General features: G+C 33.0%; 1 protein-coding gene, 2 long non-coding RNA genes and 1 pseudogene across 4 annotated transcripts; 3 read left to right on the top strand and 1 right to left on the bottom strand.

Moving 5' to 3' along the window:
- Window positions 1-1,846: 1,846 nt before the first annotated feature.
- Window positions 1,847-4,862, top strand: LOC144552700 (protein DETOXIFICATION 27-like; annotated as a pseudogene). The gene is made up of 8 exons (XR_013511205.1): window positions 1,847-2,208; window positions 2,586-3,126; window positions 3,205-3,291; window positions 3,437-3,493; window positions 3,636-3,874; window positions 4,237-4,355; window positions 4,497-4,583; window positions 4,688-4,862. The product of XR_013511205.1 is annotated as a protein DETOXIFICATION 27-like (transcript).
- Window positions 4,863-13,149: 8,287 nt separating this feature from the next.
- LOC144552388 (uncharacterized) lies at window positions 13,150-14,481 on the bottom strand. The gene is made up of 3 exons (XR_013511113.1): window positions 14,358-14,481; window positions 13,508-13,738; window positions 13,150-13,360 (listed from the first exon to the last, which is right to left on the bottom strand). It is a non-coding gene; the product is annotated as an uncharacterized LOC144552388 (long non-coding RNA).
- Window positions 14,482-15,145: 664 nt separating this feature from the next.
- On the top strand, window positions 15,146-16,666 carry LOC144552447 (2-oxoglutarate-dependent dioxygenase 19-like). The gene is made up of 4 exons (XM_078300430.1): window positions 15,146-15,193; window positions 15,381-15,622; window positions 15,820-16,147; window positions 16,273-16,666. The coding sequence occupies exons 1-4, from the start codon at window positions 15,146-15,148 to the stop codon at window positions 16,525-16,527; spliced, it is 873 nt and encodes a 290-aa protein (XP_078156556.1). The 3' UTR covers window positions 16,528-16,666.
- A 1,028-nt stretch (window positions 16,667-17,694) lies between these two features.
- On the top strand, window positions 17,695-19,075 carry LOC144552657 (uncharacterized). The gene is made up of 2 exons (XR_013511190.1): window positions 17,695-18,326; window positions 18,539-19,075. It is a non-coding gene; the product is annotated as an uncharacterized LOC144552657 (long non-coding RNA).
- The last annotated feature ends 3,893 nt before the right edge of the window (window positions 19,076-22,968 follow it).

Here is a 22,968-nt window from a genome sequence, read left to right as displayed (position 1 = left end):
AGTATTTAAAGCAATTGATTAAGAAATAAAACCGGGGCGGTTCGGATCAAATTCATATTATATAAAAGTTTGGTCAGTTCGGTTATTTCGGTTTTGAAAATTTTCAAACCGAACCGAACTGAAGTTATAATTCGGTTTTAAAAAACAAACCAAACCGAACCATTAAACCGAACAAACCGAACCGTTTGAACCGAACTAATTCGGTTTGGTTCAAAACCGAATAAACCGGATCCAATAAACAACTAATCCTGATAGTATCAAGATCGGTTTTTATAAACAACCGATCCTCATAGTTATAGTATTAGGATCGGTTGTTTGTAAAAACCGATCCAGAAACTATCAGGATCGGTTTTTATAAACAACCGATCCTAATAGTTCACAAATTAGGATCGGTTGACCAAAAAACCCGATCTGATTAGTTTTTAGGATCGGTTTTGTTAAGAAAACCGATCTAGATAGATATTAGTATCGGTTGTTTTATATAGCCGATCTAAATAGGCCGATCCTGATTCCAGTTTTTCCACTAGTGTGCTGTGCGGATCACCCTGCTCCCCCTGAGGAGAGCAAGAGATGGGGGTGGAGCGGACGGTCGCTAGCTGGAGAAAGGCAGTGCGCAATGGGAGGAGGAGGGGTGGCTGAGGCTAGGGCGGCTAGGGTTTCAAAAGTCTATTAATATGAATGCAAATCAGTGGTTGAAAAGAAGTTGTTGAAAGTACATTTTATTTAATAGAAAGACAAGCGGTTGAAAACACATTTTATGCAGGTCAATTAGCGGTTGAAATATAAGAAGTGTGTGATATGTTGATAGCGTGTGTAGCAATCACATGACTGGAGACGAGTCGCTATTTTGCAAACTTGATACGACCACCACTACTCAAATTGCAATGGATAATGGTGCGGTTGTGAAGTCGAAGGGAAAGGGCACGACTGTCGTTGCTTATAAAATGTTAATTTATGATGTGTTACTTATTCCGGGTTTATCACAAAATTTACTAAGTGTTAGACTTTTACTTTGACTTGGACTTGTATCATTAAGAGATATCGTAAGTTCGTAACAATTAGAGATCCAGAGCTAGTTCATCCACAATTAATTCCATGATCACAGGTCAATTTTTTCACTAGGACAGGTAATATACCAACTAATTTCCAGTTTGAAACATTTCATCATTCGCCAGAATTTATTTTAATAAAATGCAGAAATCTTGGGTGATCAGCATCACTAAAAAAAGAAAAAAAGAATAAGCATAAAAAATTGTTTGATATATATATATACAATTGTACAATAGCCAGCTGACTTCCTAAATTTACACGACTCGATCGCTTGAAAAATGATCTTTCTTATTTGTAGCAAAAGAACCCATTATTTTGTGTGTTGGAACCATGCTCGAAGCACAAGTTTTATTTAATTGATAGACCAATTTTGCGTTAAATTTGTGCTTCTGTCCTTTTCTACATAACAGATATGTATTCGAAAGTCAAACTTCTATAAGCACAGCATAATTCTATATGTAATAGATGCGCAGATCGAGATGATAATTCTCATGTTCTTCTTCTCTGGTATAATTGAGGCTATCCATAATCTATATATATTACTGCCACTCAAACTAACAATCTTTAAATTAATATTTTATCACTTTCTCTTCCCTCTTCCTCAATATAATTATTACACCAAACCGTTTAATATAAATAATGACACTAAGAACCTGTATCGTGCCCCTTAGTGTTCTGGAAGGGGTCAAAAACTATTTTTAATTCCAAAATTTTTTTTATGCACAATTATTGTTAATGAAGCATACTTTCAACGCTTTGATATAATACAACTCTCTTACCATTTTTGATGGAAGGTGGGGTACGTAAGATACACGGAGGGAGGTTTCCTCTTCTTTCAAAGTCAAATCACAATACTCTCAGGCAGATAGTATCAGAAAAAGAAAAAGAAGAAGCAGTAGAGGATAAGGAAAGACAGCAAAAATGGAGAGAGTACCTCTACTTGAGAGTGGTGAAAATGAAGAGAAGAGGAGCTTGGGGTGGCGAGTCTTCGAGGAGTCAAAGAAACTATGGCGGATTGTGGGGCCGGCGATATTTCAAAGAGTTGTGATATTTAGCACGATTGTCATCACACAGGCCTTTGCGGGTCACTTGGGTGATCTCGAGCTTGCAGCTTACTCCATTTCTACTGTCATCACCGGTTTTAATTTTGGCTTATTTGTATGCAAATTTCTTATCAATTACATAAAATTGCAAATCTCTTATCAATTACAAAAAATTCATTTGAAATATTTTTTTTTATTATTCATTCAGTATTCTCTTATGTTAAAACTTCATTAAGAATTGTGATTTCATCAAAATTTGCATCTGAAATACTTACAGATTTAAATCCATTAGTATAAACAGATTGGAGCTAAAATAAATTATAGCTCAATTTTAAATTATGAAAAAGTCAAAATAAACAGTGGAGGTGAATTATATTATGGCATGTGATGTCCTAACGTTTTGGGGTGAGTCATTAGTTTAAATATACATTAGTTAGTTAATGAATTAATTAAGCCTGGTATGACAAATAAAATATCAAATCTTGATTTTAGCTGGGCATGGCAAGTGCCCTCGAGACCTTGTGTGGTCAAGCATTTGGAGCAAAGAAGTACCACATGCTCGGTGTCTACCTACAACGCTCATGGATCATTCTTTTTATCTTTGCGGTCATGCTCCTTCCAATTTACTTCTACACAACTCCATTACTCAAACTATGCGGTGAGCCAGACAATCTAGCTGAGATGACAGGCACAATATCAATCTGGCAGATTCCCCTGCATTTTGCATTTGCTCTGAATTTTCCAATCAACCGGTTCTTGCAAAGCCAACTCAAGAACTGGGTAACTGCTGCCAGTGCAGCCACAGCACTTGTATCACACATAATTCTTAGTTGGTTGTTTCTGTACAAGTGGCACTATGGGCTGGTTACTGCGGCATTGATATTGGACAGTAGCTGGTGGCTGGTCATGCTCGGGCAGTTCTTTTATGTCGTTTGTGGGGGGTGCCCCGACACATGGAAGGGGTTATCTATGGATGCATTTGCCGATACGTGGGAGTTTGTGAAGCTGTCACCTTTTCGGGTGTCATGTTGTGGTAAGCAAACTATTACTTTGGGTTTAGACTTATATTGTGGTAAGCTCTGTAATGTTGAAAATTAGTTGTTCTCTGCAGCTTGGAGAATTGGTATTATAGAGTGCTAGTTCTGCTTACAGGATATCTGCCCAATGCTGAACTTGCCGTTGATGCGCTTACAATCTGGTTGATTTTAATTGTTTCTTTTTTACCTTTGTCAAAAAATAAAATTTCGTCTGTAGATGCATGATTGAAAGTGTAAAATCATCCACTAATTACTAAGTTCAAGATCTTTTGCAACAAGCTTATATGTGTAAATTTATTGGAACAGCATGAGCATAAATACATGGGAGCTGATGATCCCTCTCGCTTTCTTTGCTGGAACTGGGTTAGTCAAAAATACCATAATAATGAAGTCATTTTCTTTAGTAATTACTGTAACAAGACTCAATTTAGAAAAACTGAAAATTACAAATTCTTTTCTATTTTTTTCGAGTGTTCTACTGGTAAAAAATATTTTGTTTTTCAAGGGTGAGAGTGGCAAATGAACTCGGTGCAGGTAGAGGTCACGCAGCGAAATTTGCCATGATTGTGTCAGTGGTGACTTCTCTATTGATAGGAATTTTCTTTTGGGTTCTAATACTGGCATTCCATGACAAAATTGCCCTGCTTTTCACATCGAGTGAGGTAGTACTCAATGCAGTGGAGAAGCTCTCTGTTTTGCTAGCCTGCACAATTCTCCTAAATAGCATCCAACCTGTTCTTTCTGGTTAGTCGTTACCAAAGTTCAAGCATATATGATAATTTCATTTTATATCAGATCCTACCTAATTCTAAATGGTATTTGACTATTTGTACCAGTACCAAACATATGCTGATTATTATTAGTTTCTTAACTGATCTAACATGGTACCATTGCTGAAGGTAATGTACTTAGGCTGCGTACTCTAGAATGTAACCACTACCAAACATAAGCTGGTTATTACAGGTTTTAGGCTACTATGTATGCCTCATATAACTCTTAATTATACCAGTAACAAAATTTCCTAGCTATTGGTTATTTGTGGTGAGCCCTGTGCAATGGGAATTTAAATACTTTTTGTGAAACTCAATGATGTATTTGTTTTTTAGGCGTTGCAGTGGGCTCAGGATGGCAATCGGTGGTGGCATACGTGAACATCGGGAGTTATTACCTGATTGGTGTTCCATTTGGGATATTTTTAGGGTGGACATTCCATTATGGCGTTCTGGTAAATGCTTCTTTACATTTCTTACGATAGTTAGTATTTGGAGAGTTTGATTTTCCAAATTTTCATATGAAAAGTAATGTTAAAGTGATCAATGTGAAATTCTGATTGAAGAAGATTATAAATTTGATTATTATTGCACAGGGTATTTGGGCAGGGATGATTGGAGGAACTTTTGTACAGACAATTATTTTAGCAGTTCTCACCATCAGATGCAACTGGACTGAGGAGGTAAGATTTTCTTTTCTTTTTAAAAAACTTAAGGTCAACTGTGTGTACATTGTAAAGGAAAAAAAAAAAAAAATTACTTCACAAATTGTTATTTTTTTTTCCAGGCAAATAAAGCAAGTAGACGCATATCAAGGTGGTCCAAATGATGACTTATTTAATCAAATATATCCTAAATGAGCAAGACATGCATGCTTCTGTCATTAGTGTTCAAGTTTCACCTTTATGATACTAAAATTTTAGGCTTAGTTCATCGTGAAAGCAGATTTAGTGTGTATTACAAAGAATTTTGTTTTTTTTTAAATAACGATTGTAATGTACATTTGACTATTAAATGTTAATTAAATAACGATTCATCCCTTATTTGCATAAGCGATCCAACTTGCATATTGCTAAATGTCAGCTGCTGTAACCTGTAAAACGGAAAAATACACAATTTTATTACAATGCAGACAATTTAAATTTCTCTGTAAATTGAGTAGAAATTTGCATAGTAAAAAATTTGAAATCAGAAGGCTTTATCAGTAGTATCACTTCAAAAGAAAAAAGAAAAAAATTGCTTGATACAGACTAGTTAATTTTACAGTATTTATCTTGTGATTTTACAGTATTCATCTTGTGAACAGTTACTAATGTTTAACAATGTGGTTGTCAATATTTTATGTTATTGATGATTTATTGTTTGCATCTGTGTGTTTTACTGTTTACATCTTCTTGTTTCTTGTTCATATTAATATTTCTCTAAAAAATAACAAAAAAAAATACAGAGTCGAAAAGCGTTCCAAGAATAGTTAGAAGAGGTGAAAAACTTAAGTATAGTATTTTTTTTTATTAATAGAACTGACAAATATTAATGCATAAAAAAATTACAAAATTATAAATTTTCAATTATAATTAAGCTCACTACCATCGAACCCTAAACACAGAAATAAAAAATCTTGAAATACCCTTGTATTATTTTAATTTTCTACTGATTGGCAATCCAAAATATTTTTTAACGATTATAATTATGGAATAACTAGTAAACAATTTATTTTTAAGAATCTGCCATAATAATAGTTTTATTGTGATTATATGATACAAAGAGGACTGACAAAAAAAACTTATAGCTTGTGATTCGTTTGAAATTAGTTTGAAAAACTTGTAAATAGCTCGTTTAATTCAAGTATGAGCTGAAAACAAGTGTTTTCTTAGCTTGATTCATTTACTAAACTAGGCACAAAGTAGTAGGTGGTAAGAAATTAAATACCTTGCAAGTTGCAACACACAGGAAGAAAGAACTAACAAAGAGAAAGCAAGGAAGGAGAGATGGAGGAAAAATGTGAGATGCTAAATTCTCACTCACTGCCATGCACTGGTAGTGGTAGCTAGCACTTAAATAGATGAATGAACTAAGAGGGAAAAGAACCTCAGACAAATGTCTATGCAATGAATATTGATGTGGCATTAACAAGAAAATATTCATAGTTGAAGAAGTGGGTCCCACTTGTCAGTGTCGTTTTTCACACTAGGTAACAGCCTCCAGTGCCAATGCTTTCAGTTTCTAGTTTTCAGACTTTCTTTCAGTGCTAATTCAGTTTTTTTTTTTTTTTTTTTTTCAGTTTCTAACCCCTAAAGAAAAGTTGCTTTATTTAATTATTTTTAAAGAAAATACTTTTATATCTATCAAATAAACTGAAAGGATATATAACAAATACAGCGGACAATAAAGCTTGAGATAAATTGATAAAGACTATGAAATCCTTAAATTGGACTCTCCCGTAGATATTTCGGGTCCAGTCTTTCGGTTCCGGGTAGATAGATACCCGTAACTTGTTTATGGATTATCGGGTCCGGTTCGGATACGGGGCGGTTCCGGATCCAGAGCGGGTATAGGTCACAACTCCAAAGTATTCGAGAAATTATTTACATTTAAATATAATTATAATTTCTTAAACATCTCATATAATAAATCATTACAATATAAATTAAAAACTACTGCAAAATAAAAATTATACTATTAATCATGTTTATAAATAATAAAATATATCATGTTACATAGCAAAATAAAAATAATAACTCTAAATTATTAGTTGGTTGTTGGTTGTTTGGAGTACTCATGGTGTAACAAAAAATATTGAATTCAGTTTTTTGTTAATAGCTTTTGAATTCAGGAGGATGGAGGAGATATAATTTTTAGAAAGTAAAATATTTTTAGAGATGATGATTTTCTTTTCTATAATTCAAAAAAATCTATGAATTGAATGTAATAGAAGAAAAAAAATATAAAATAAACTGGTTATGGAAGAATAAATTTGACAATCATGTGTCATGTGTCACATGTGTATAATATAGAACAAAAATTAAATGACGTAATTAAAGGGCTAGTTAAGGATGTAATTAAAGGGTAGTGTAAAACAGTAGCATAAATTTGGTTAAGTTTTATCAAATTATAGCTCAGCTGAAATATATTATCTAACACAAAAACTTGATGCAGAGTTATTAATATATATTTTATCGGGTATTTATACGGGTATCGGGTCGGGTCTGGTTATGGGTCGGATAATTAAATGATACCCATATCCTACCCATTACAGTATCGGTTCCGGTTCGGATCCGGGTTGGATATTAAATTATTAATTTTGTACTCATACCCATAATTTAATCGGTTATATTTTTTAAATCATACCCTATCCAAATTAATCGGATCCGGTTCGGTTCCGGATCGGATCCGGGTAATCGGGTAAAAGTAGCACCTCTACGCACGAGAAAGAAAAGGTTCGGGGGAGACGTGGAGAGAGAGGAGAGGAGAGGAGTTAACGGTAATTGCTAAAAGAAAGAAAAGGGTCGGGGGACCTGATCGTCGAACCTCGTGAGACCCCACTCCCCCGTTGGACAATTTCTGTTTAGGACCTTGCCTTCTTTAAAAATTTGTAAAAACTATAATACCGAGAATATTCGTGCAAAATACAGATCAGGTGGACCTCAGAAGTCAGAAGGATTCAAAACAAATTTTAAAGGTTTGGAAAAGTTCTCACTGCTAGTACTGTCGTGCCAATACATACAAGTAGATGATTTGGTACTGACCTCTGTAGGATTATTTTGTTATTATTGTGTTTAAAGTATTATAATATCCAAAAATATATTAATAGTCCAATCAATTCGACTTTAAAAGTTCAAATTTGATGTAGGGAAAGATACATTCCCTGGATCAGTTCATAACTCGGTACCAAATCATTCCCTTAAGAGATGAATATACAAAATAGAGAGGTCTGGCATGCATATGTTGGTATTAATCCCGATCTGAAATTGATCTCACTTCCATAATTGTTTAATTTTAATGTACTATTTGCATTTTCTTGCTGTGCAGATAATATATGAATTTGGATTATTTGATGGGTACATATGGCATATGGGGCTTCGTGAACCACAAGCCGATTGTTGGCCGACTCAGGTTCCCATGCCAGGTGCCTATATATGAATCAGGTACGCAGAGGTGCAGGGTAAAAGAAATAGGTGTTGAGGAATTGACAAGAGTTGTCGATGTAATTAGTATGTAGCTATAGAAAATTTAAGCGTTGATGTGTTTTTTATTTTAAACTACTAGCATTAGTGTTTTGTACCATGTATTATTTGGTTTAAGCATTTGAATGGACTAAGTTTTTGTGCATAATTAGTCTCGTTACTAAACTTTGTGATATATGTATGACCATTTGGCCTATTATGTAATTGCATTTCTTTTTCAGGTCTTAACATTTACATCTAATTCTATTTGCCATTGCTTGTAATTTTTTAGATCTGAAATTGCTATGTTATCTCATTTGTAATTTTTTAGATTTACTGAGGTTAAATTGTTTGTATTTGAAATTGCTATGTTCTATCATGGGTCATCTGCTAATCTTACTACTGTTACAGATGAAGCAGAAAAAAATTCTCAAGTACCAGTAGATTATCAGATCTATTAACAAGCTGATAATTTGTATTTGTCAATGCATCCAACTCTTCTTCATTTCTTATGCTAAAAATTAACTTCAAAACTTTGTTTGTTTCTTATATGGTTAAAGGAAGTGAAGAAAATCATCCAGAATTATTTTGCTTTTTGAACAGAAATTAGTTGTGCTGAAAATGATTACGGACACCATATAGACAGTTTTTTTTTCTTAAAGCAAAAATTAACACAGCAAAATCTAACACAATGTGACAATCATAACATATCATAATACTTACAGCATACTTTGTGATAAGCTACTTAAGTAAACTTATCATCGAAATTTTTCTACAAGGTACATAACAAGATTGTATATACTGGCCAGCTATAAAATAGCTTTAAAAATCACTTTCTTATTCAATTAGTTTATTTCCCTGATAGGGTCAATCTTGTACTAGTTGGTACAACACAGCCAACTAGTTCCTGGAGAGAAAAATGGATTGCTACATCAAAAATCACACTATAAAGAATATCCTGCATGTCAAATTGGAGTATATTTCATTCCCTATTTCTGCCATATATCTACACAACCAAATTTCGTTTTTTTTTTTTTTTTTTTTTTTTGTCATTTTAGTAATAGAAGAAACAAATACAAGGTACCAATGATGTTTACTATAATAAAAAAAACACACACACATGCATCATATACATATCTTGATAATAAATTTGCCTTGGTACCAATACTAATACTGGTCATATATAGAAACAAAAAACATACACAACACCTATAATGTATTACTATTATAGAAATCTAGTTGCTTGCATCATTGATGACCAAAATGCCCACTAATAGAAAATTCATTTCATCACATGTTCAAAACCTCATATTCTGTCTATCCCAACTAACTTGAGCACAACATCTATATCAATAGGATAAAATCAGATTGTTGTCTGCCGCTAGAAAACTTCATATCCTGTCTATCCCACTAACCCCATATTCAAGTGTTACATCATTTTTGCACAGATCTCAAAGCCTATCAATGGTCAAAAAGTACATAGCATCAGATAGCATTATATATGTGCATAGCACCGTAGCCTAACTCTACATATATTAGGCGTTAAAAATTCTGACAGAAGTTATGGTCACAATTTGACCATAAAAATGATCAAAATACTTCTCTTTCGTAAAAGAAAAATGTTGTGCGGTGATGCGTTACTTAATTGGTAACACCTTTGACCACTATTCCTCTAGACCATTTTGTTCAAAATTGTCGCACCCCATGACAACCCGTTACGTACTTATACGTAAGGCGTAAGCATGTTACACACATTATCAATAAAATTTTAATAAAATATATATATACTGCCACAAATCTATATATAAATCACACAAGTATTTTGATACAAAGGACATACATAGACATGGCTATTATATAAATGTCACATAACCATGTTCATTATATGTATTCAAACAAATAAAATATAAGCAAACTAAGTGGCAATATAATAGTTATCCTTGCTTTGCTTTCTCATTTTACTCTTCATCTCGCCTAGCTACGTTGTCTTTGTCACCTAGAACCCACATAAATAAAGTGGTACTGATGAGAGCTCGAACGAAACTCTCCGTGCGGATTTTTAGTTCCAGCCCTGATCTTTGTGAAATTAACTTTAGATATCAAATATAAATTTCTCATTCAAATTCAATTAATGAAATCTATCCAATGATGCACGAATTTAGTTATTTAATCAAAACATCTATTTTTCTCTTTTAATTTACATTTATTTTGCTTGACTAAGTGGTGCATCTAGCTTTCCGTTAAGTCTTGGTTGTCTCACTAGGCGGTGCATCCAGCTTTCCGCTAGGTCTTGACTGTCTCATTAGACGGTGCATCCGGCTTTCCGCTAAATTTTGACCTGTGACAGGACCGCTTTCGCCTACTGTCACGTTAACGAGGAATCTAGTCGAACACCTGACCCAATGTATACATCCCGATATGTAAAACATATCGGCCCCTGTTCACTTATAGTATCCTAGCCTTTTCTATTCACATATATCACGTTCCTTTCAAAAATCCATTTCAATAATAGTTATGGCATCTTTCCTTAGATTTTCACACATCACATAACAATAAATATAAATATTTAACCAAAGCGGTAAAGTAATTTAACAACTATCCGGGATAAGTACACCGCACCTGGAATTCCGTACTATCCAGAAGCGTACCTTTCACTTTCGTCACGTTCTCCAATCTCTAGACTTGAACCTAATTTATTTCATTACTACTTCAATTAATTTTGTTTCATGTATATAAAAATATATGATGGAAGACATTGTTAAATTGACAGATAATGTTTTAATTATACATGAGCTATATATATGTGTACACCATATTTAATGAATGTTGTGACAATTAGCGAAATAAAACATCAATGGGAAACGTAATTTGTATATTAAATATATATATTCTTATGAAAATAGTTTTTGATTGACTGAAAATATTTATTTTACAAATATTCATAGTATATTCACTATTTTACAATCTTATATAAGAAGAGAAAATTTAAAGTAAAAAAAAAAAGAATTAACAAGAGTATGTGACCTGTGAAATGAATGCAATTGTGATGAGCAGAAATAAGAGTACTACTAGGAGAAACGTAGCATATAAGGATTCTATATTTTAGAATACAAGGGTTGGCGGACAAGTTTTAAAGGAAGAGTTTTCTCTAGGAGTTACGTACGGGAGAGGATAAGGAGCGAACAGAGAAGGGATGCGAACTAAGGAGTGCGTGGTTTGGCAGAGAGATAATTATGGGCTGAAAACTAAATAAGGAAATATGGGCTTTAGAAAATTAACTAATTAAATTGGGCTGAAGACAAATCAGAAAATATGGACTTCGGAACTAATTGGACTCTACTAATTCATTTAATTAATATAGTTTAGGTTTTACATTAATTTAAATTTACTTGGCATTACAAAAATGTCTCCATGATTATCAACACCATTTATTTCAAAACGTCTTAAATTCTCCTCTAGAGCACTATTCCTCCTGCCGAATTTTTTATTAATAGAAAAAAATAAATAAAATATCGAAATACGGAATTGTTTTTGAAATTTTTCGAGATATAAGTAGAACGGGTTCTAATAACCCGTCCCATGGGGCGGGACTAATTAACCCGTCCGGGTTTCTTAATCTAACTAACGCTAACAGCAGCTTAGTCGCGTGGAAGAAAAAAAAAAGAATTCGGATGGGATAGAAAGACCCGTCCAGAACAGAACAAAAAAAAAAAAAATAGCTCGGACGGAGTTATAAAACCAGTCCGAGATTTTCATTTATATTATTATTATATTATATAATATAATAATATATTATTATTATATTATATATATATATGAGGAGGGATCCACTTACAACAATTTTGAGTTACAACATCTTACACTATTTCTAAACCATTGGATCTATTATAATCAAATGGCCCAGATCAATTTACAAATTTCGCTGGCGCTATCTCGGAACTGGACCGTCCAGTTGCCAATTCCCCCGCTATATTTTTTTTATGCGAACTGTATTTCCCCTTTCTCTCTCCAACGCAATTTGAAAATACTCTCTCCGACGCGAACTGGATGACGCAATTTGAAAACCTTGGTGTAATCTCTCCGACACGATTTGGATTCCAACCCTTCGCTCTCTCTCTCTGACCTCACGCTATCTAGTGGAAATTTCGCAGGTAGTATACTTAATAAATTCCTTCTATTGATGACAGACGCAAGAAACATCTATTCTCCTAAAATTGCATCTTGATTGACTGTATTGCTTTTAATAGATTTTGTATGAATACTTAAGTGAATGCTAAAGTTAATATATTTTGTTATATTATTATTGTTGTACTTGTGTTGTTATTCTAATTTACTGATTTGAGCATGACTTCTTTTGTTGTGATTCTATTTTTCTGATTTCAGCTTTTGAAAATACAAAAACTGGTACACAGAAAAAACAAAAATCAGACATCAGTTAGAAACATAAATTAAAAGGGCATCTAGAAATCAAATTTAGTAAAAATATTTCACAAGGTAATAGAAGACATCGCCATGAGTACATAGAAACAAGTTTCACATTTTTTGGATTTTTTTACAATTTTTGGTGAAGGTTCAAAGTTCAGCTTTTGAAAATACAAAAACTGATACGCAAAAAAAACGAAAATCAGACATCAATTAGAAACATAAATTAAAAGGACATCTAGAGATCAAATTTAGTGAAACTGTTTCACAAGCTAATAGAGGACATCGCCATGAGTACATAGAAACAAGTTTCACATTTTTTGGATTTTTCTACAATTTTTTGTGAAGATTCAAAGTTCAGCTTTTGAAAATACAAAAACTGGTACGCATGCAGAAAAAACGAAAATCAGATATCAGTTAGAAACATAAATTAAAAGGGCATCTAGAGATCAAATTTAGTGAAACTGTTTTACCAGCTAATAGAGGACTTCCCCATGAGTACATAGAAACAAGTTTCACATTTTTTGAATTTTTCTACAATTTTTGGTGAAGATTCAAAGATCAGCTTTTGGAAATACAAAAACTGATACGCAGAACAAACCAAAATCAGACATCAGTTAGAAACATAAATTAAAAGGGCATATAAAGATCAAATTTACTTCCATTTAACAACTTCATATTGAAAAATTACATCTCAAAAGAATCCATATCCTAAAAAGTAATAAGCTTAATTACAACATCTAAGCATAACAAAAAAAATATAACACAAAAAAATAACAACACAATAGAAACATCACAAGTTGTCATATAAACAATTTTACATAAGAACTATACAAAAAACATTAGTTGTCATATAAACATCACAAGTTGTTAGCCTTTATGTGATTCTTCTATATCATCAGCATTCAAATTCATCATCTCATCCCTCAAATATGTTGGCATATTTCTACATCTCCAAAAAATAACTTAACAGTGGCTGTCAAGGAAAATTGAAAATTTATATCATGGTCCCTCTCAAGAACCCTAGATCCATAGCTCTAGACCGCGTGCATACGAGCAGGTGTACATGAGACGCAACGCTGACTCCTCCCTCTGATCATCATACATTACCCAATCCAACTCGCAAGCCACTTTTCTTTTCCGAAGAACATCTCTTGTCATAATTTTTTCTTTTAAGAGGGTGTATCTGACAATTCGCACGGTTGGTGCTTTGGCCTGCCACACTTCTCTAAAATTGCAAGTAATCCTTCCTCCTGTGAGCATTTTATAGATTGATTTAGAGGTGTAATTACCCGAACTCACAAGAGATAAGTTTCAACAGTGTTAAAAAGCAGTAACAAAGTCATCCCCTCTACTAGGGTTTCCAAATCAGATTGGTACATAGTCATAATAATTAACGAATTACCGATATATTGGTATTATTCAGAACTACCATTAGGTAAAATTAAAGTATGCACTACTTGAATTGTACTATGATAATAAAATTTATATTTGGAGCACTGTATATTTAGGTATCAACTCATCATTCTTGTTACTTTGCATTTCTTTCAATTATTGCTAGTTGCATTTCTTCCAATAAGCTGTTTTTCTGCAATTTGCTTACCATTGTTGTTACAGAACCAAAGAAACCCTATTTTCTATCTTATTATGCATTTTAATCCAAAATTTTCTCTTTTACCCTTTTCTTCTCTTTTCTTTTGCAAAAATTCAGCTATCAAAACTCAATTGTAAATTGAGTTCATTACATCCTACATGAACAAATATATAAAATGTGCATGCTCAAATCACCATAAGTATGTGAAATTTTCAACAATTGATGCCAAATATTACCACATAAAATTAAACAACAAAGTTACTCGAAAAGACCAATACCTTATCAACAACGGTTTGGAGCAAATAAAGGTTCTTTTGTTCCAGCACAGAAATTTCCAACCGAAGTGCGTTTGACACCTCCGACGGCAGAGAGACAGATGAGGCGCGGAGGCAAGAGAAAAGTAAGCGGAGGAGAGGAGAGGTCGTGGAAGAGAGAGGAGGGTTCGGTGCGGTGCCGAGAGAGGAGAGGCGAGGTCGTGGAGGAGAGGATTGGGTCGGGGTGGAGAGGACAGGGCGCACCGTCTAGGTTTTCGCTACTTGGGAGTTTTCGCGAGAGAGAGAGGGGTCCGGAGTTTCATTAACTGGATGTTAGAGTGAGGTTTGGGGGGTGTTTATTTAACTGGACGTGTCCAGACCATAGAGAGATGAATTTCAGCGACAAATTTTCATAGATGTGCACCATTTTTAAAGCAGATCCAAAGGTCAATAAATAGTGTCAAAATGTTGTAACTCAGAATTGTTGTAACTCGATCCCTCCTCCTAGAAATAAGCATGAAACACGTTTTGTTGAAAATAATGATTCCAAACTACAGCGTGCCTTCCCTTGTGAAAGTATATATAGTGTGTGTGTGTATATATATGTGCCATCTTTCTTCGAAATAATCATAAAGAAAATATATCATATTCATAAGTTCATCGATTGCTAGTGCTTCATTAATCAATTCTTCCTTTGTTTATGTGTTATGACTTCAATAAATACTTTAGTTGTTGAAGCTCCTGCTGAAGAGACGATCCCAACCATTGACATCGGACAACTTGTCAATGGAACCCCCGATCAACGGTCTGTAATGCTTCGAACACTGGCCAAGGCATGTAAAGATTGGGGATTCTTCATGGTACTGATTACTTATTATTAACTTGTATATATATAAATCGGTACGCACGCTCGCATACCGTACTGATAATAATATGTATCATTTGCCTAGCTTGGCCTATGTTGCAAATTTTTATTTTTAAATCCTACGATTTCCTTTATGATCTTATGCACTACTAAATTTATTTGTGGTCATTTTTATTTCTTAGCTGGTAAATCATGGAATCCGAGAAAGATTGAGGAATGAGATGCTCGAGGCATTCAAGGCATTGTTCGATCTGACAGATGATGAAAAAGGATCATATATCGGGACGCATGTACTGGATCCGATTCGAATGGGGAGTGGGTTTAACTCCATGACTGATACAGGGGAGTGTCAGTGTGTGAGACATCATGCAAAGATACTGGTGCATCCTGAATTCCACTCTGTACCAAAGCCTCTTAATTTCAGGTACCACAAAGTATTCAACCCTAAGACAGCAGGTTGTACTAAATGTTTATAAGGTGCATTAAGGTTTGTCTGGTCAAAATCTTTTGTCAAGCATATGTAGATCATTATATATCACTGGAGCAGCAGTCATAATTAAAATTGTACTATTTTTCAATTACCCTTTTTAAATTGTTGTTTCTTTAAATTCAAATTCACAGGAATATATCAAAACAGTATTCTGATTGCACAAGAGTTATAGGCCTGGAGCTCCTCAAGGCTATCTGGGAGGGCTTAGGCATAAAAGAAAGCCGCGTCATGGAGGCCTTAAAACTCGGTTTATGCACACAATATTTGGCAGCCAATCTATATCCACAGTACTTGAATCCTGGTAGTGCATTCGGTTTGGCACCACACTCCGACCTTGGTTTTCTCACACTTGTTTACCAAAACGGTGTTGATGGCCTCCAAATCATGCACAAAGATAGATGGATATACGTAAAGCCTATACCAAATTCCATTTTGGTCAATATCGGCGATCACATGGAGGTACAGGCATCTTCGATATTTTTATCTGAAATAGTTGTCTCAATTTGTAGAATATGCGCATTATGCGACTTTTGTTTTGTTCATAAAAATTAAAAAAAAAAAAAGTTGTTTTGATATATTTGCAGATAGTAAGCAATGGCAAATACAAGAGTGTGTTGCACAGAGTAGTGCTGGACAGTGAGATGGTGAGGATGTCGATTATGATGGTAATTGGGCCGTCGCTTGATGCGATTGTGGAGCCATTTGCTGATTTAGTGAATGCCAATTCTCCTGCCATGTTTCGTGGCTTGACATATAGGGATTACTTTGAACACCAACAGAGCAACAGTATTGTGGAGAAAAGAGCGTTGAACATTGTGAGATTTCGCACAGATAATTAAGACTTTGAAAATGACAATTGGTCGTACTGGTATGATGAAAAACATTCACAATAGCAAGGTGTGTAGTGCTTAAAAAATAAAACTCAGAAATAATAAAAATAAGGAAAGACTATGTATACAGATCATAGTTTAAGGGGAGCTGTCTGAATGTGCTCTTGTTTGGATCTCTTTCTACTTTTTTATTTAATCGATGTAAAATTTCAATTATCTCTCTAGCTAAATATTAAATGACAATTGAGATATGTAATACCAGAACTAAAATCATGACCATGTTATATGAGTGATATTAATATTTATGATATATTTGTAATTATAAGACGCATCCAGTGACAATCTTATCACATTTCAGCAGCCAACATCATTGGTTGTCATGTCCTCCACTCGTCTCTCCCTCACAATCACAGGAGAATTCCAAACTGGAAACACTAACATTGTTCACTACTAAATAATTAAACCACTAAATTTTCTATATATCACGGTCCAAAACAAACGCTTGGTCTTCTGAATGGTCGAGATATTCTAATCTTTAATTAGACTCTGGCTTTTATATTTGACCCAGTAAAAAGTTGTTAGAACAAAGTCGTTAGACTCTACCTTCTATATATTTTTCCTCATACGGTAATACAAATCAATAACATTGGATTTCTCTGTTATTGCCATTATAATCTAGCATCATACATTTTTCCCTGATCATGGCACGTTCTGCCTCTGTTCAAGAAGAAAAAAAATAAATAAAACTAAGTGCCGTACTAGAGAAAATTCTTGGAGTGATAGCAGTATGCAAGAGATACTAGTTGTAACAAACTTTTGGATGCCGTAACAAGTACTTGTTATTAGATTACTTCAACATGTAATAGAGTTGGCACTGGCTTGCCACTTAATAAAAAATGTTGGTAAGCTTCTGAGGATGGTCACCAAGTTTTTATGCTTCATAATTATATAAGATGTGATTCGTGCATGGTATATTATTGCAGTAAAGTAGTTAGAATGCTCAAATCATATCAGGGAGTATTATTGGCTTAATACCTGAAGAAGGAACCGAATTAATGTCACTATGTGTCAGTATTGTTTTAAATTATCAAATCATATCATGGGATGTCATTTTAGAGGAGAGTTGTTAGAACATCCAAATCATATCATCGGACATTGTTCCAACGGATGACACCGGACATAATTTTGTTGAATTTTCTTCACATGTGGTCAATTGTATCCTCTCAACCCAGCTGAACAGATTACTTTTTTTATTATTATTTTGTATAATCTTCCTTCTGGTAAACAATTCATAATTATTTTATTTAAGAATTCTGTTAATTTCCGTAATTATTACTTTTTAGATGGATAGAATCAAATCTTCATTTTTCTAGAAAAAACTAGGCCTGTCACCATTTATATATACTGGAAAGTGGTTCTGTTATTTCCAATTAAACGATTTATTTTGATGATAAGGATATGTGACCAGAGCTTTCGGTCCACATATGTTCTTCCTTTTTGAAACTATGGTGTGTATATATATGTCCTTTTCTTCTTGGAAACAATCATAAAGGCAATAATTAAGACATTAATAAGTTTGTCGACAGCTAGTGCTTCATCAATTCTTCTTTTGTTTCTCTTCTATGACTTCTTTAATTTCTTTAGATGCTGAACTTCCCAAAGAAGAGACTATCCCAACCATTGATTTCAGACTTCTTGTTAATGGAACCCCTGATCAACAGTCGGCGATGGTTTGATTACTTGCCACAGCTTGTGAAGATTGGGGATTCTTCATGGTACTGATTAGTTACTAGAACATATATAATTCGGTACGCACACTCACATACTGTACTGGTACGTATCATTTGCCTTGCTCGGCTGATTTTGCATCGTTCTGTTAGTTCTTGTTTAGAAATTTCTGATGCTGGAGACAATGAAATTCTTATATCCGACAATTTCATTTCTGATCTTACGTTATATCTTTTGTTTGTCACTTTTAGTTTTATTTTTATTTTTATTTTTATTTTCACTGTTTTTTTAGCTGGTAAATCATCGAATCCAAGACAGGTTGAAGGATGAGATGCTGGAATCATTTAAGGCGTTGTTCGATCTGACAGATAATGAAAAAGGATCATATATCGGGGCACATGTATTGGATCCGATTCGAATCGGTAGTGGCTTTAACTCGAAAACTGATACAGGATGTCTATTGTGACAGTCATTGGGCCATCGCTTGATGTGATTGTGGAACCAATTGCGGATTTGGTCAACACCGATTGCCCTGCCGTGTTTCACGGCTTGAGGTTTAGGGATTACTTGGAACACCAACAGAGCAACAGTCTTGTGGAGAAAGGAGCGTTGAACCTTGTAAGATTGCACAAAGATAATTAAGACTTGTATGATGAAATTGTTTCTCTGAGTACAAGGTGTTTATTGTTCAGCAAATAAAACTGAAATAATAAAAATAAGGAAAGACTAAGATTATACTTGTTTGGGTCTCTTTCTTGATTGTCCAACACTTTATTTTGCCAATTTTTTTTTATAGATGGTTCAAATGATTTCATTTTTTATGCGTCCACTATGTCTCTATTCACTAGTGGAAAAACATGAATCAGGATCGGCCTATCTGGATCGGTTATATGAAACAACCGATACTAATACCTATCTGGATCGGTTTTCTGAACAAAACCGATCCTAAAAACTAGTTAGATCGGGTTTTTTAGTCAACCGATCCTAATTTGTGAACTATCCGGATCGGTTTTTTATAAAACCGATCCTGATACTATCAGGATCGGTTGTTCTAAAAAACCGATCCTAATAGTTAAACTATTAGGATCGGTTGTTCTAAAAAACCGATCCTGATAGTATCAGGATCAGTTGTTCTAAAAAACCGATCCTAATAGTTAAACTATTAGGATCGGTTGTTTAGAACAACTGATCCTGATACAATTTTTTTTTTCAAAATTGGTTCTGCAAAAAAAAAAAAAAAAAAAAAAAAAAATCAGGGTCGGTTTTTTATAAAGAACCGATCCTGATACTATTAGGATCGGTTTTTTATAAAAAACCGACCCTGATTTTTTTTTTTTTTTTTTTTTTTTTTTTTTTTTTTTTTTTACAGAACCAATTTTGAAAAAAAAAAATTGTATCAGGATCGGTTTTATTGCTAAAAACCGATCCTGATAGTTTTTTTCTTTTATTTGGAAAATCTTTTCATATGGTTATGTTTAAATAAATATAAAAAATTACATATTAGAAATATAAGTTAATTATTTAATAGAAATTTTATTTAATTTTCAAATTCTACTTAAATAATATTAAGATCCAACGTAAACTATTTACGGCCGTGCGATGTTGCTATATTGTTTTGCTTTGATGAACTAGTAAATGAATCCCGAATTGTATCAAATTTTATAATGGTGAAATTAATATGACATTCTTTCATTTTAACGGTTCCGATCGACCAAATGCTAATGTTCGTATTCGTTCCTTCACAACCCCACACAACAAGGGTTCAAGTCCTATGTATATTATTATATGGCACAAGTCATTGATGCATCATGCATGATTGTATAAAAAAATTCAATAGTCAAAATGACTTCAAAATGAAATATCAATGTCAAATAATTAATTATATTATCACATAAATTTTAATAATATAAATTACATTAATTTTCATCAAAATTACATTAATGAAATGTCAATGTCAAATAGTACCTATCTCCTGTTTAATATTATTTAAGTAGAATTTGAAAATTAAATAAAATTTCTATTAAATAATTAACTTATATTTCTAATATGTAATTTTTTATATTTATTTAAACATAACCATATGAAAAGAGTTTCCAAATAAAAGAAAAAAACTATCTGGATCGGTTTTATTGCTAAAAACCGATCCAGATACTATCAGGATCGGTTTTTAGCAATAAAACCGATCCTGATACAAATTTTTTTTTTCAAAATTGATTCTGTAAAAAAAAAAAAAAAAAAAAAAAAAATCAGGTTCGGTTTTTTATAAAAAACCGATCCTGATACTATTAGGATCGGTTTTTTCTAAAAAACCGACCCTGATTTTTTTTTTTTTTTTTTTTTTTTTTTTTTTTTTTTTTTTTTTTTTTTTTACAGAATCAATTTTGAAAAAAAAATTTGTATCAAGATCGGTTTTTTATAATAAAAAACCGATCCTGATACTATTTTTATACAAAAAAATTAGTATTAGGATCGGTTTTTTTATTATAAAACCGATCCTGATACTATTAGGATCGGTTCTTTATAAACAACCGATCCTAATGATAATTCCTATATAACCAGCTTAGCTAGGGTTCTTCTTATTTTCATTTCGCGCCTCTCATTTTCAATTTAGCATCTCTGTCTCTGTCTCCGTATCTTCCTCTCAAATCCTCAGTACTCTGTCTCTCTCTCTCTGTCTCCGTCTCTCCCTCTCCTCCGTGTCTCTCTCTCTCTTTCTCTCCGTCTCTTCCTCTCAAATCCGAGCCTCTCGCACCTCCGACTCAATTGTGCCAGTTTTTAATTTGTTTTATTGTTTCAAAAATTAATTAATGGTGTTTGTATATTGTTTTACAGTTTTGAGGACATCTCTCTCAAGTTACTTAATCATCCGGCCGATCAACTATCATGGTATTAGCTTTATCTAATTTTCTCATTATTATACTTTTAAAACACATTTTTTTGTATTTTTTATTGGAAAATGTTTTTCCATCTAATTGTTACCTTTGTTTTTGTTTTTAGGGTCTTTTTTAATCTCAAGTGATGTGATTGCAAAAGAGGTAATTATTGATTTTTTTATTGTTGTGCTTTACATTAATTGCATAAATGTGTATATTGTATAAATGTGTGTTAATTGAAGAAATAGCCCAATTAGTCAATTGTATGTTTGTTAATTAATTTTTTTTTGGATTTAAATTTCTTGTTATAACATGTAATGCTTTACAAAACTTTTTATGAAGTACATGAATTTTTTGTAATAGTTTAAGATGTGTATGATAATTAATTTAGAATGTGTATATGATATTTAATTGATTATTGCTTCTTACTATGCAACAAAAAAAAATTTAGGATGCTGGCCAGCAAAATATATATGGAAGCTGGTCAAATAAATAAAAATATTTTTTTTAGCTTCAATAAAACATCAGGATCGGTTATTTTAAACAACCGATCCAGATTACTACTATTAGGATCGGTTGTTTAAAATAACCGATCCTAATTCTAAAAAAAAAAAAAAAAACTTTTAGGATCGGTTTTTAAATAAAAACCGATCCTAAAAGTTTTTTTTTTTTTTTTTTTGGAATTATGATCTGAAATACAATCAAGATCGGTTTTAATATAAAACCGATCTTGATAGTATGTATCAGGATCGGTTGTTATGTAATTTAAAAAAAAAATTCGAAAATACTATCAAGATCGGTTCTTATATAAAAACCGATCTTGATAGTACGTATCGGGATCGGTTCTTAGTCAAAAACCGATCTAGATAACAACTATTAAGATCGGTTTTATTAAAAAACCGATCCTAATAGTTTCTATTTGGATCGGTTCTTGAAAAATATAAAACCGATCCTGATAGTATCAGTATCGCCTTCATCAGGATCGGTTGGATTCCGATACTGATATGTGTATATAACCGATCCTGATTCCTGTTTTTCCACTAGTGATTGTATATTTGCATTGATATATCCCCTTTAGTTGTTACACCCGACAACAGGGCAGACAACCTGTCACTTTTATTAATACAAGGCGATTCCATAATCATACACAATATATATATGTACATTACCAATGACAAAGACAAGAGCCACAATACATGAATAAACTATTCTTTTAAGTTTCGAAATTTACATGTAACAAACAAATTGAGAATAAACATGTTACGGTATAATAAAATGAAATCAAAATACCATAACTTATTTATTTAGAGTGAACCAAATACTCATCTTTGTGGCACGTCATGCAGCTCTCTAGTTCAACATCTCATTTTTTTGTGTCTTGCGCTTTGTACCTGGAATCCACCAAAGTGGAAATTTGAGAGATTGAAAATCTCCCAGTGCGGTATTCAGTTCTAGTCGAATTATTATATGACTCAACCAACTAAACAAACCAGCACTGAGCATAATTATAATAAAATAACAATAATTATAGAAATCCAAGAAATAACAAAAGAATCTGAAATCAATCAGATAGCATGTAAATTGCTCATAGAAAAAAAAAATGCATTTATCTCAATGTTGTTAGTTTCTATTATGCAATGCTCATGTGCAATAGACTTAAAAGTTCAATAAAATTTTCTTGTGCAATCCTATTCTCACCTAAACTTATGCATTTATCTCAAACCTTTAACATGAACATTAGTTACCAAAAATGCAATGCTTATGTATCATGTCAAACATGCAAATATTCATTATAGAATAAAATCCACATCATATTAGATAATCATATTTACAATATCTCGGTCATGCA

Source organism: Carex rostrata, chromosome 4 (genome assembly GCF_964058835.1).
Source record: "Carex rostrata chromosome 4, lpCarRost1.2, whole genome shotgun sequence".
In the NCBI taxonomy this organism is placed as follows: domain Eukaryota; kingdom Viridiplantae; phylum Streptophyta; class Magnoliopsida; order Poales; family Cyperaceae; genus Carex; species Carex rostrata.
This window is presented reverse-complemented; position numbering and strand designations above follow the sequence as displayed.

What these genes read in the sequence shown, in the direction of transcription:
- LOC144552447 (XM_078300430.1), top strand. Translation starts at nt 15,146, where the DNA reads ATGCTTCGAACACTGGCCAAGGCATGTAAAGATTGGGGATTCTTCATG. An exon ending in CCAAAGCCTCTTAATTTCAG is followed by an intron (nt 15,623 to 15,819) that starts GTACCACAAAGT and finishes TCAAATTCACAG; the next exon opens with GAATATATCAAAACAGTATT. An exon ending in ATATCGGCGATCACATGGAG is followed by an intron (nt 16,148 to 16,272) that starts GTACAGGCATCT and finishes ATATATTTGCAG; the next exon opens with ATAGTAAGCAATGGCAAATA.